The following is a 13,129-nucleotide window of genomic DNA, read 5'->3' on the forward strand; positions in this document are numbered from 1 at the left end:
CTTGTAAGCCTGCCGACCCCTGTCAGCCCACCCATCCTCGGGTTAGGGGAGAAGGGCAAGAGATACTCCCAGCAATACGCAGCATAATAGTACCACCATAGAGGTCGCCCAAGAAATGAAGCGAACAAGGGCTTGGAGCTCTGTCGCGTGTTCCTATGCGTGTAAAAGGGGAAACACAGGAAACGGGAGCTTTGGCTGGGAGAGACTTGAAAATTTGAACTACAAGATGTGCCGACCACGACTTAAACTGATGTTGTGCCTGACAAGATGCTACGGACGTATTGGCGGAACACGTTATTCGCGACTGTTATAGCCTTGTACCTCGGTACCTATATCCAACCTCGATGTCCTCGCCTGCCTACCCGTCTCTCGATTCCACGAGCCTGCCGTCCACATCCTCGCCGGCTGTGCCGTTCCGGTTCGCAGATGCAGATGCAGATGCATACCCGTCGTGACCCCCCGCTGACATTTTGGCCGCAATGTCCGGCGCCGTCGTGCTCGATTCGGGGCTGTCTTCGTTTCCATGGTCTCTGCTCGTTTACAGCATTAGCCCCTGCACTCCACGCCAAGCCGAGGTCTTGTCTTTGGCATCGTTTACGTACCTGCCGCCCATTGCCATGCGAATCGCCGCCTGGGCCACCGCGAAGAAGACGTAAGCAACGTAAATCAGGAAGAGAACCACCGAGATCACTAGTTCCTGGACGAGACTGCTCCAGAGCATGTCGACTACGCTGCTTGTCGCGTCTGCGACCTCGTCCGTCGCCGATGAGATTGGTGCAGATAGGAACATGGTCGAGTTGGGGTCGGCATAGAGGACATCAGCGGCGAACAGTGGGAACGTCACGCGGGCCTTCTCGTTCACCCAGGTCAGCGCTTCCTGGACAGACTCGAGCTTGTTGTCGATAAGGCAGCCGAGGATGTCGTTCACGAACTGCTCTAACGGGGGGACACCCCCGAACGCTTTGCTGACCCCCTCATGCATGGCATTGTCGAACTTGTTGATGGTGTCGTTTGCCGCATGGGTGGCATTTTTGACGTGGCCAAACATGTTGTTGTTTATGTCGTCTTGAAACCCGAGGATGATGATGTTGGAGTCCCTAGCCCACTTGGCAGAGGCCTGCTCTAGCGAGGTCACGACATGGCCAGCAAAGTCTCCGGCGGTGGCGGCGACACCGGGGCTTTCCCTCTGGACGGCTTGCATTATGATCCATTGGCACAGACACGACAGGGCTCCGGCAGCAGATAGGGCTAGCACAAAAAGCGCAGTATACGTGGTCGAGTACGCAATGACCCATCTGATGAGAAACTGGCGCCGGCGATCTCCAGTGAGCTTCTCCGACATCCACACTCCAGTTCGGGCCGTACAAGGTCGGCTGGCAACGTAAATCATGTCCATCGGCGCATGTCTGGTGATGGTCTTGGATTGGTCGCGCTGCCTCTTGTATCGCCTGGATTCCCACCATGCCATGAGGGCACAGACGGCGACAGCTGTGGTGATGAGCGACGCGATACCAATGATCTTCGCATTGGCGGCGACCCTTAACAGGGCTTCGAAGAAACCCTCTAGAGTGCTGTCGGAGCAGAAGGATAAAGACTTTTTCTGTGGGACCGGGAAGACGGACTGGTCGAATTCCCACGTTCCATAGCTCTCGTTGAGCAGTCTCTTGACCATGTCGAACGGGACTGCGATGGCTTCTTTGGCCACGTTCTTGACGTTGTCGTAATTGATCTTTTGTTCGAGATCCTCCAGGTCTTTCAGAATTGAGGTGGTATCGATGGGAACATCATGCAGCTTTTTCAAATTGTCTTCGAGGACGTCGGTGCCAGGAATATGGATGTTTTTCATGCCAGGAACTGAGCTCAACGTAGCCAATACATCTCCGATCCCGTCTAGGGCCTTGTTCAATGCGCCGAGTGCAGAATCCAGGCCGCTTGCGATGGTCTGGAGGGAAGCTTTCAACGCCTCAGTGGCGCCCTTTATGGCGAACTCGCCAAGCTCGAGGACTGCCCTAGCGATGGCGGTTGAGAAACACAGAACGAGACCAACCTCGAGCTCGATAAAGAACATTATGAGCTGCTGGACCCCAGTGAGGATCATCAAGAGGATCTCGACCAAGCCCTGGACAGCGTTTGTGATCCCATCAGCCGCCATGCGATTGACGCCAGCTGAGAGATGGTGAGGCGTGGATGCCATCCAACTCCCAGCATTCTCGACATTAGTGCAAGCAGACACGGCCTTTATCTTGGCCGCGACGATATTTTTGTTCAGGCTGTTGAGAGAAATAAGGAGTCGCGCCAGCACGAGAAGAAGCAGGATTGTCCATCGATTCATGGGCGCCTGGGAGACTCGGGATCGGAGGCCAACCCAAGGGGTGACTGCGCCATGGTTGTAAGGGGGTTTGGTGGACGGTTGTGCAGCCCCCGGATTATCCTCGTCCACTGTGAAGGACTCATGGCGGAGCGACGGGGGGACAGCAGGCCATACAGTCTGCGACCGGGGATGCTCCGTCTCTGATCTCCTCGAAAAGAGCATCGGAGAACGATTGTGGTATGTTGAGGGCGGCCTGGAAGATTTGAGTCCAGCTAGAAGTAACTGTCAGCAACTCTCCATTCGGAAGTACAATGAGCAGACTGATATGACAAACAGTCCAAAATATAGTTCACGGAATATGAAAACTGAAGATGGTTCGAGAGAAAGGAGACCAGCTTAAATGGGTATGTGGTGGAGGATGTCTGATGTGTGAGGCATAGGCTGCGGCTTCACAATGTGTAGCTAACTGTACATGCTTGGTGGCAAGTAGAAACAGAACGATAGGCTTATGGGTTAGACGGGTATGAAGGAATATATATGAAGGGCAGAATGTGTCCAGGTGAGTGGGGGTTGGAGTCATCGTTTGGAGTGGCATCGAGATGCTTGTGAATCACTGACAGTAGAGATTAGTCTAGGTATTTTGTCCAGTGACAGCCAGTACCTGTGGATACATCAACAGAAGTCCGAGGGTCTGGCTGATGGAGTCTACTAAGAAACATAATGAGAGTTGCACTGGTTTTTACGATTGGAATTTGAGTTTATTTCAAGGAGGCGATAGTCACCGAGAATGTTACTGGGAAGATACATCGAGGGCACTTTGAACTCACTTTCGCGATCATGGCTCAATCTGTATGGTTGTTTGACTGAGGACAGCATGGTAGTTATTTATTCTCGTCCATTAAATTGTTTCACTCGGTGGCTGCTCATGCTCCTCAAAGGCCTGTTCTATATGCATGTTGTGGCGTCCGCCAATAGTTGATGGGGGCTTGGGGAGGTGAGCTCAGGACGCTGGGTAGGCGAGATTTGCAGCAGCTCCCTACATGAGATTATTCATACTGCCTAAACACCGAGACCATTTGTTCTCAAGTGTCCCTTGTGGCCAGGAGTAAGCCGGAAGACAAATGGTAGGTAGGCCCTGGCCATGAATATCACAAGTTACATGACCCCAGTGAGATCTCACGTCCTTTGAGCGACACTGAAAACGTCGCCCCGGCATTCCAATCTATCAAAGCTCCCCAACAATATGTCCGCCATGCATGTGCGTGCATTGTACGATCTTGGAAGCGAAGCAGGCAGACTGTATCCCGAGAGAAAATGTGAGGCGTGCTGACGATGCTTATTTCCTAACGACAGTGTTTAACAAATCCACGCAATATGTGCGGGGGGAGGTGATGCCTTGGTTTTGAGGGTCTACACAAGCCGAGAAGCGTGTGAAGACTTGTGACACAACGACATAACTACCTCATCTTGTGCCCAACAGCGGCCTCCCCTCCCCAGATCCAAGACTGGGACACATATGAAATTGAGCTGTCCAGCTTGGGACATGATCTAGGAGTCGGGCCTCGTCGCCGTCGCACAGGTGGATCACAACGTTGGAGTTTCTGGTGCACAAAGATCTTGACATCGGCACAAGCATGGCAAATAGAAGCCGACGTGCTATTGGATTTAACACAGGACCTAGGTATGGGCCGGGCTGGTGGTATTCGCACAGGTGCTCGACAATCCTCGAGTCGGCTCAGGCCTCGGGCCTTGAGAGGACAACGCGTGCAACCTCGCGGACATTAGCCGATACCACTGTCCAGAGGCTTCAAGCACACTATATTTTCCCTCTAGATGGTACGAGAAAGGGGACAAGACCGATATCTTGTCGAACTATCTCGGCCCTTGCGCCTGGGGGCTGAGGCAGATGTTCGTGTCACGACCCCCAGTTTACGCGGAAGCCAGGTGCTCTCGCACGGGCAGAATTATACACTTGCGTGGGGAGCAATGCGCTCAACTCTGATGGGCACAATTCTCGTCCCAACGGCCAGGATCAAAGCCTGGGGCAACCCAACTCTTGTGGCCTCAGGCGTCTCCATCCTGCCGTTCGACACGCATTTCACAGAGCTTGGAGTGCAGTATTGCTGCTGTCAAGTTCCACCTCATCCACACCACATCGTGTATATCGCAGCTAAGGCCGACGAGGAGACCCTTGGCCGATTCCCTGGCGTGCACACGTGTCCCTGGGAGGAAACCCACACCATTGACTGTGTAAAAGGGCATGCTTGAGCGCATAGCCTTCGAACCTCTGCCTTCCGAGGTTGACATCAATCCTGCGACGAACCTGGATACCGAGGCCACACGCATCCGCCAATCGATATTCGGCTGGGCATCGAAGACATAGATCAAAACATTGGCCGCCGTGGCCAGCAGGACATCTCTACCTACCAAATCGTCTGTGTTTAAAAATGTCTGACAAGGGACGGCATTTCGAATTGTAGTAGCTGAGACATTGCGCGGGAAAAGGTTGTGGTGTGCATCGAGAGTTTTGACCCGGCTGCTCGTCCAGGCGAGGAGGTGGCCTGGTTATTGATTGGCCAACTACGTTTTTGAAGAGGTCGACTGGGGCACGCTGAAACCAGCGCCTGCCATGTATCTTTCCTTTCTCTGCTTCTGCTTCAGTGATACGCACTGCAGCAACCCCCCCCCCCCCCACAGCATCTACTGCGACACCGGGGCGGTGGATCGAATCTCGAGACCAACACCGAAGAGAGCCCATCACAGTGCTCATGAGTCAGATACGAATGGTTCCTAGACCGTTATCCTGCACCATTGCGCCTCCTCTGGCGGGGAGATGCGTACGATGCACCTGGCTCACCCTCCCGCAGTCCAAACAGTCTCTATCTTGCTTGGCAATGATGGCGAGATATTCAGAGACCAAGATCGGTATCCAAGACGCCTTTTATGCTTGTATAGACGCTTTGTCTCAACTGGCCGAGCAACTGGCAACCGAGAGCCTCAACCCTCCATATCCAAATCAGGGTCGACCTCTGTCCCCAGGTCCCTGTCCTCTAGAAACCTCCGTCCCAGCAGTTGGTCAGGTAGGTAATCCTGCCTGACCCTGCCGCCCTTGTAGTTGGGATTGTACTTGTATTCCTTCCCGTACCCCATCTCCTTCATCAGCCGAGTTGGCGCGTTCCTCAGGTGTATGGGAATAGGCAGGCCGGCCACACCCGGCTCGCGCAACGCGGCATAGGCATTGTTGAGCCCGCGGTAGGCACGTGTGCTCTTGGGCGCGAGACACAGCGCGGTTGCGCAGTGGCCCAAGGGGATGCGGGCTTCTGGCATACCGATCTTCTCGACCGCGGTATAAGTCGCCGTGGCGAGAGACAAGAGCGAATTGTCAGCAAGGCCCACGTCTTCGGATGCAATGACCACCATGCGCCGGGCGACAAACAACGGGTCTTCGCCCGACTGCAACATGCGTGCGAGGTAGTAGAGTGCGGCGTCGCTGTCAGAGCCGCGCACCGCCTTGTGGAAGGCCGATATCGTGTCGTAGTGCTGGTCGCCGGCCCTGTCGTATACCAGGGTCTTGGTGAGCGCAGCTTTGATGTCGTCCTTTGTGAGTGGCGAAGACGGGTCCGCGGGCGGTTTGGTCGCAAGCGAGATGGCAAGCTCCAGGAGGTTTAGCGCTGTCCGGGCGTCACCGTCGGCGAAGGCGGAAAGATAGGCGAGAAGCTCCTCGTCGACCAGGGGCGGCAGCCTGGAGGTGTCGTCCTCGAAGGCGTGCTTCAGGGCCCGTGTCAAGATGCCCCGGACGTGCTCGTTTGACAGCTTCTGCAAGGTGAAGGTCCGACAACGGGACAGGAGGGCGGCTTGGATCTTGAAGGACGGGTTCTCGGTGGTGGCCCCAACCAAGGTGATGGTGCCGGCCTCGACAGGCTTGAGGAAGACGTCCTGCTGGGCCTTTGTGAAGCGGTGTATCTCGTCGCAAAAGATGATTGTCCTCCTCCCGGTGAGCGAGAGCTCGTTGGCAGCGTCCTGAAACAGCTTCTTGCACTCGGCAGCACCGCTGGAGGTTGCATTTATCTCGATGAAGCGGCTTCCGACCATATTGGCAATGACGCGGGCTATGGTGGTCTTGCCTGTGCCTGAGCCGCCCCACAAGATGATAGAGGGCAAGGACTGAGACTGTATCAGGGCACGCAGGACGCCGTTTGGCCCCACGAGGTCCTGGCCGGCGATGTCGTCGAGGGTGGTCGGTCGTACTCGTTCCGCCAGAGGAGCGTTAGGGTTGGACTTGTGTCTCTTGACAGGCGGCGCAAGCAGCGACAGAGGCTGGGCCTCGGCCATGGGGGTGTCCTGAGGGGAGCCGCCGCCAGCGGCGTGGGCAGGCGGCGAGCTGCCCGGCCCCTGGTCGAAGGATCTCTTGACGCCGATGGTCTTGACAGCCGAGTAGCCGGGGGATGGCCGGGGCGTGGGGGCGCTCGACCCGTTGACGACCGGGGTTAGGACCTTGGAGGAGGAGGTGGCCTGGCGTTTTGCAGCGGGCGTGGCGAAGAAGTCGGCGGCAGACCTCTTCATGGTGGACGGGGGAGGGGGGCCTGGGGGCTGCGGCTGCTGTTGTGCCTGCAACGGGGGTTGTGTTTGTGGGTGAGCCTGCGATGACGAGGGATTGGAGCCGGTGTTGCTGCTTGTGTTGGTGGCAACGGGCGCGGCGTCGACGACAAAGGTCGTGCAGCCCGAGTCAATGTGACTGTTGATCTCGGACGATTTGACAGTTTGATTGCATATTGGACAGAGCACCATTGTAGCGAGCGACTTGGGGGATCAAGGCCCTCTTGCGTGCACGAGGGTATGGGAAAGCTGGGTTCGAGGCCGGGCCCGGGGTTTGGTCAAGTTGAACTCGAGACTGGGCGGGAGTGGGAAAGTGAAGTTGAGGTCCAGACACGCGTAAATTGGCACGTTGTGACGCGCCTCGAGAAAGTCCCCCCCCCCGGCGGCCCCCCACGTCCTCTCCCCCCCCTGCTGCAGACCAGGCTAACTCAAAGGGCAGCCAAACAATGTCAATGCTAACCACCACACGACCAGCCCGGCACGCACACGGGCAGCTATGGTTCGAAACGCCAGTGGCGTGCGCTTGTTGATATATCTGGTGATAATTTTAAGAATTAGATGTGTCATGCACATGCGCAGCGGGACACACACATATATGCATATACCCACATGCGTATGTGCCCTACACTTGTGTACGCAAGCTCGACGACCCAGCCAGGGTTGGCCCTCCCTCCCTGACCATCTCCGTCCTTTCTCGATCCTTTCTCGCCAGAGAGGCCCAGACGCCGCCGCAAATGCAAAGTCCCAACGCTCGTATACATAGATGCATTCCCGTCCCGAGTAGTAATCCCATATTGTAACTTGCCGTCCCGTGTAATGCCGGTTGATGCTAATGTCCCCTCCCACCTCTCTGTATTCGTTCCCAGCCCCGCCCAGCCCCGTAGCTGGCCGGCCAGGGGCAATTAGATAGCCCAGATCCCTACCTCACTTCATCGGATGCCTTGCCTCCAGCTCTCGACACGGTCGGAATGACCCGGCGGGTTCAGGCCCATGTTGAGTGGTGCGCCGGCCTGCATCCCATAGCCGCCGTGCAGACCGCCAGACAATCCAACTCCTGCCCCGTACGCCGTCTGGTTGTGCGCGTAGCCACCCGCCTGTCCGATCCCTCCACCAAAGGCACCGTACCCTCCTGACGCGAGTAGGCTGCCGTTGACAAAGGGGTTGGGTTCCTGATACTGCGCTTGCTGCAGTAGACCGCCGTTGTACCCTCGCCCAAAGGTGTTGCCTTTCGAGAAGACAGGGTTCATGCCATCGGGTCCGACGTTGGGGTTGCCGTAGTTGCCAGCAGCACCAATTAGGTTCGTCGCATTTCGCTGCGGCCCCATGCGCGCGCCGCCCATGCCGCCTGCCATCACGGCCTGCCCGCCCTGCCCAAGCTGGCCCATGCTCATGCTCGCCCTGAGGTTGTGGCCCTGGGGCTGTCCGAGCACACCGACCAGGCCGTGGCCACCGCTGCTGTCGTTGAACCTGCCCCCTTGGTAGCCGCCTGCTTTCATAACCCCGCCGCTAGGGTCTCGCTGCCTGTGCGGAACCTGCGCTCGGAATGCCGCCATCTTTTCAGATTGCTCGCGTACCACGCGCGCGGCCTCGGCCTCCTTCCGGAGTCGTTCTGCTTCGCGGGGGTCCACCCTGCCTTGCGGGCCCTCCATTGGGTTCGCGCGGAGCACGTCCGCCATGTCTAGACGGCTCGAGACCGCACCTCTTTGGCTGTCACCCGACACAGCTCGAATTCCCATCTCCTGCTCGCGGGCTTCGCGCTCCGCTTGTAGTCGCCGCCGGCGCTGACCCAGTGTCTCTTCCTCCTCGGCTGGTGGTGCCTGGGGCTCCTTGCCCTTCCCCTTGTCTACGTTCTGTGCGATTTTGTCGTCCTCCTCACCGCCTATTCCCAGCTCGCCAAGTAGCTCAGTCGAGAATGCCGTGCTGACCGGCCTGGCACTCGGAAGCGGGCTCTCGCCTTCTTCTTTGGCACGAAGCCTCTTTATCCGCTGACCAAGAGTCTCGCCCTCTATTTCCTCCGCCGCCTGCCCCTGGCTTACCATGCTTGCAGTTCGGGAGTGTGGTCCGGACGCGCCGGGGCTCGTAGGCTGCAGGAGGCGTGGGCTGTGGGTCCCCGGCATCAGCGTCATTCTGGTCCCGTTCACCCCCGGCTGGAGGTACATGCTTGGTGCAACCTCCCTGCCCTGCAGCCTGTCGCGCCGACGAGACAGGGGCTCGTTGTCCTCCAGGTCACGTTTCTCCATCAGGCCCAAGGGCCTGCTGATCTCCTGAGCGGCCACGGCCAGGTCGCGTTCGGTGGCGTTTGGCCCGATCTGCTTCTTGGCTGCCAGTAAGCCGAGTGGCACATCTTCGTCGTCCGATTCCTCCAGATCGTCCGGATCGGCAGCCCACGCAAGGTTGACCTTCTTGTTCTTGCGAGACCGAGCCTCGATCTGTGCAACGGCGTCAAGCTCCAATAGCGTGCTGTGAAGGCCGTTGGCGTTGTTTAGCGGGTTGCGGGTGCGATTCTTGTGTTGCTGTTTGCGCAGCTGTAACTCTGCCAAGAGAGTCGTGGGGGGACCAGTGTAGACTTGCTCCTCCTCGGAGTCAGAGCCCTCTCTCTCCTCGTCAGGTGCCAAAGCTGAGCGCTCATCGGCCTCGGGAGATGAGTCCCTCTCGCCACGGCCTGAGCCAGACAGCCTCGAGCGGGCGTCTTCGTCTCTGTCGGCGATGAGATTGGCACTGCTCTTGGACTTGCTGCGCCCTGCCAGTAGAGACCAGACAGATTTCCGCTTCTCTGCCTCTGGCACGGCGAGAGACGCCGTGCTCTTCGAGGCCACAGGGCCGCGTTCACACTCACCCGCGTCATCGGCTGCCGACATCATCCTGCTCTTGCGGTTGGTTCTGTTGCCAAGCCCATAGACCTCAGGTCCCAGACGACCAGCAAAGGCATGGTCTGTGAAAGCGTTGACAGGCGCCGACGCTGCTGCATCTAGGATGCTGTCAAGCGTCTTCATGGCGGACCCATCCTTCACTTCTATCTTTGGGCTCTCGCCGGGCATGTCGAAAAAGACGCTAGCACGCAACTGCGGTGGAAGCTCTGAGAGGTCCATGCGAGAACCGCGCTGGCCCGATTCTCGCAGCTTGCCGGGACGCCGCAGCGGTTGTACTTCGGGGGCATCTACTGATGGTCCACGGGGGGAGGGCTCCAACTCTCCAGGGCCGACGAGGGTGTCCTTGGGACCCCGACCCTGGGAGCCAGAGTGGACAAAGTTCGTTGTGTCTTCACCCATCAAGTCTATGGGACCCTCGCCTTCCAGGGGATCTGGCAGCCAAGCCCTGCTTTCCCGAGATGCCTGTGGCATCTGACTGAGCACCTGGCTTCGCCGCATGTTGCGCTGTGTGGATTTCACCCCTTTCCCGAGTTTCGGGGGCAGATTCAGCATGGCAGGGACGCGCGCAGGATAGTAGAGCATCTGTTGGCCTGTCTCCGGGTCAAGGTACGACTGCGGCCGCACCCTTGGCATCTGCGACTGCCTCTGCCGTGGCCGCGAATACTGAGCCTCATCTGGCTGTACAGGGAATTGCTCGGCCACCGTGTCAGGATCACAATGCATTCCGTCGAAATCAGCGAAGGCGTTGTCCTCGTCTTCGGTATCTGGCGACTCGCTGCCGCCGGGTCGTTGCTCAGCCGGAGGTTGTTCGAACTCGTCCCTAACCCGGGCCGAAGGGGGATCCTGGGGATTTCGGAGCTGGAAATTCGCATCCTCGTGGCTATCCCAGTATGAATCCGCAGAGTGATCTAGCATGGGAGTCCTGTCCAGGTCCCTCGAGTCCCGCCTGTCCACCTCCTCGGCGATTTCAATGTCTGTTGCGTCTGGCTCCACATGTTGATGAGCCCTCGCGAGTATGGCATCATCGTCGTCCCCCAGGTCTCGTAGGTTCGGAATGGTCCGATCAGCTTCGTCCATCGCGTCCATGGTCAAGGCGGAGGGGGGCTCCATCTCGGCGATCTCAGCGAGGGACAGAGGGCCGGAGCGGTTGCTCTGGACACTGTGCACGCTGCGCACAGAGCCCTTGCCCGGACCGGACCTTGTCATTGACGAGGCCGACAGGTTGGGAAAGGCCTCGCCGTCGATTGTGTCAGGCTTGCTCCTGGTGCTGTTCGCCCTTGACAACGCGCCGCTGCTCTTGCTCGCGCTCCTGAGACGGCCGGTGAGTGACTGGGTGGGACTCATGATGTATCCCGCGGGAGAGTAACCCCCCAACCTCGCCTCGGTGTTCAGACCGACGATGGAGCTCTGGCGCGCGAACAAGGGCGCTGGGGCGATGCCCGGGGGGCTGTCGACGCCGAAGTCGCCGGCACTCCTGACGCTCGCAGCGAGAATAGACGAGCGACGACTGTCGCTGCGCTTCAGCTCCTCGTGGGCGTTCCTGATGGCGTCCTCTATGCTGCTCGTCATGGAAAATCGCTCGGCGGTGGCCTCGAGGGCAGCAATGTTGCCGGTGTAGGAGCCGGACCGAGCGTTGACGACGTTGTCGGGTGCAGGGTGGCGCAGGACGGAGTGCGTGGAGGCACTGCGGATGACGGGCGACAGGGGTGGCTCGACGGGGGAGGAGGGCGATGCCGGGCGGGGTGGCAGTGGGTGGCTCGGGGCAGGACGGCGTACTGCAGGCCGTATGATGCCCGTCTCGGGGGTGGATGCACCAGATGTGCGGGTTGAGGGGGAGAAAGGGAGGGCGTTGGGGGTGGTGTTTGTGCTGATGTGCAGCGGCGAGGCGGCGGTTGGGGGAGAGGCGATGCCGTCGAGGGATCGGTCCTCGGGGATGAGCTCTAGCTCGTGCCTGGGGCTGGACAGGATATCTTGATCCTGGTGGAGGGGATGAGGGTGGTCGAGCGAGTGACGAGGATTGGAACCTGAGTCGAGACTGGAGGGCGTGGATGGCGAAGCCGGCGAGAAACTTGTTTGCCCCTTTTCGGCGCCATCATTGTCGGCTGGCATGGTGGGTGCAGGGCCAGAGGTGCCAATATCGGAGGCCCCATTGGCAAGCGCAGCGATGGGGCCGGTGGCTCGTGTTGACGGCTCGTGGACCTGTGGCTCGTGTACCTGTGGCTCCGCGGGACTGGGTTGTGGGTGGGCGTCGACACCGTGCGTGCCGACGTCGTGATGCATTGCTGCGGCGGGCCAGGCGGAGCGGCGGAGCAGCAGTGCGCGAATCACGTCGCCGGGGGTTGCTGACGCGACTGTGATGGCAGGCCACTTGGGGGCGCGGGGGAGGGAGCGATGCGGTGCGGTTTCATGAAAGGTGCAACGAAGCAAGCAGCCAGCGTGTGCCTACCTAGGGGTGGCTAGGTAGCCAGTGGGTGAGCAGCCGAGTCGCGGTCGTGGGGAGATAGAGGCAGCAGCAGTTGTCTGTGTCCGGCTGGGAAGGACATGGTCTGGAGCGTGATATCGCCCTTGTCCCCGTGCTTGTCCTGGCACCCGGCGTGGTTGCGGCTGTGGCCGTTTCTGCCCTCTTGCGCTGGTCCTCGAGCCCGAATATGGCGTCCTGGTGTTCTGGCGTTGCGTGTCTGGGACAGTCCAGTCAAGGGCTGGGAAGGGGGCGGCGGGAAAAATGGTAGAAGGCGAGGCTAGTGTTTGTCTGATGCTCGTGTTTGCTGAGAAACGGCCCGGCAGGGCATGGCCTGAGCGTCTACCCAGGTACCTGAGTACCTAGGAAGCTGTGGGCGAGAGGCATGGATCTGGGGTTTGGGCTTGGGATCTGGATTGGAGTTGGATCTGGGCAGGTGCTGCTGGAGGGGGAAGGGGCAGGATGAGCGACAAAGAGGTACATGCCATGTACCGGCGCTACGTTAGGTACCTGACGCATGGGCTGGTTCTAATCTTGCTTTTTACTGTCGAGTTTCTTTTCGCAACCGCTTCCCCCGGTGATGGTGATGGTGATGGGTGACGGTGACGGCTACAAGGTTTGATAAGGCCTCGCAGGGTTTTTGTCTCGTGGCCTTGGCAGGCCCGTTTCCATCCAACGTGGGACATGGGTGTGGCTGCTTTCGCTGTCACTGCCGTGTGCTGTACGGAGTACACACAAACCTACCTGCCTACCTACCTAGGTACCTGGGTACCTACCTGGGTACGACATGCATGCAGGCTGGCAGGTGGCTTTGCACTTTGCAACCTCTTGTATGAGCTTCCTTCCCAGCGTTGCACTCACTTCCCGCTGCTGATAAGACCTACTCGTCCGAGT

At 58.7% G+C, this 13,129-nt stretch overlaps 3 protein-coding genes across 3 annotated transcripts; all 3 read right to left on the reverse strand.

The window, feature by feature from the left end:
* Positions 1 to 358: 358 nt before the first annotated feature.
* KVR01_007743 (pheromone-regulated protein PRM1) lies at positions 359 to 2,533 on the reverse strand (the record flags this gene model as incomplete). Its single annotated transcript, XM_044786195.1, has 2 exons — positions 359 to 497; positions 603 to 2,533. The coding sequence occupies 2 exons, from the start codon at positions 2,531 to 2,533 to the stop codon at positions 359 to 361; spliced, it is 2,070 nt and encodes a 689-aa protein (XP_044642721.1).
* A 1,828-nt stretch (positions 2,534 to 4,361) lies between these two features.
* On the reverse strand, positions 4,362 to 7,273 carry KVR01_008322 (ssDNA-dependent ATPase MGS1). The gene has a single exon (XM_044785121.1). It carries the CDS (start codon positions 7,097 to 7,099, stop codon positions 5,309 to 5,311), a length of 1,791 nt encoding a protein of 596 aa, XP_044643300.1. The 5' UTR covers positions 7,100 to 7,273; the 3' UTR covers positions 4,362 to 5,308.
* Positions 7,274 to 7,404: 131 nt separating this feature from the next.
* KVR01_007714 (uncharacterized protein) lies at positions 7,405 to 12,823 on the reverse strand. The gene has a single exon (XM_044788978.1). It carries the CDS (start codon positions 12,055 to 12,057, stop codon positions 7,837 to 7,839), a length of 4,221 nt encoding a protein of 1,406 aa, XP_044642692.1. The 5' UTR covers positions 12,058 to 12,823; the 3' UTR covers positions 7,405 to 7,836.
* Between the last annotated feature and the right edge of the window lie 306 nt (positions 12,824 to 13,129).

The sequence above is a fragment of the Diaporthe batatas genome (assembly GCF_019321695.1).
Source record: "Diaporthe batatas strain CRI 302-4 chromosome Unknown Contig00009, whole genome shotgun sequence".
In the NCBI taxonomy this organism is placed as follows: Eukaryota; Fungi; Ascomycota; class Sordariomycetes; order Diaporthales; family Diaporthaceae; genus Diaporthe; species Diaporthe batatas.

What these genes read in the sequence shown, in the direction of transcription:
- KVR01_007714 (XM_044788978.1), bottom strand. Translation starts at nt 12,057, where the DNA reads ATGCATCACGACGTCGGCACGCACGGTGTCGACGCCCACCCACAACCC.
- KVR01_008322 (XM_044785121.1), bottom strand. Translation starts at nt 7,099, where the DNA reads ATGGTGCTCTGTCCAATATGCAATCAAACTGTCAAATCGTCCGAGATC.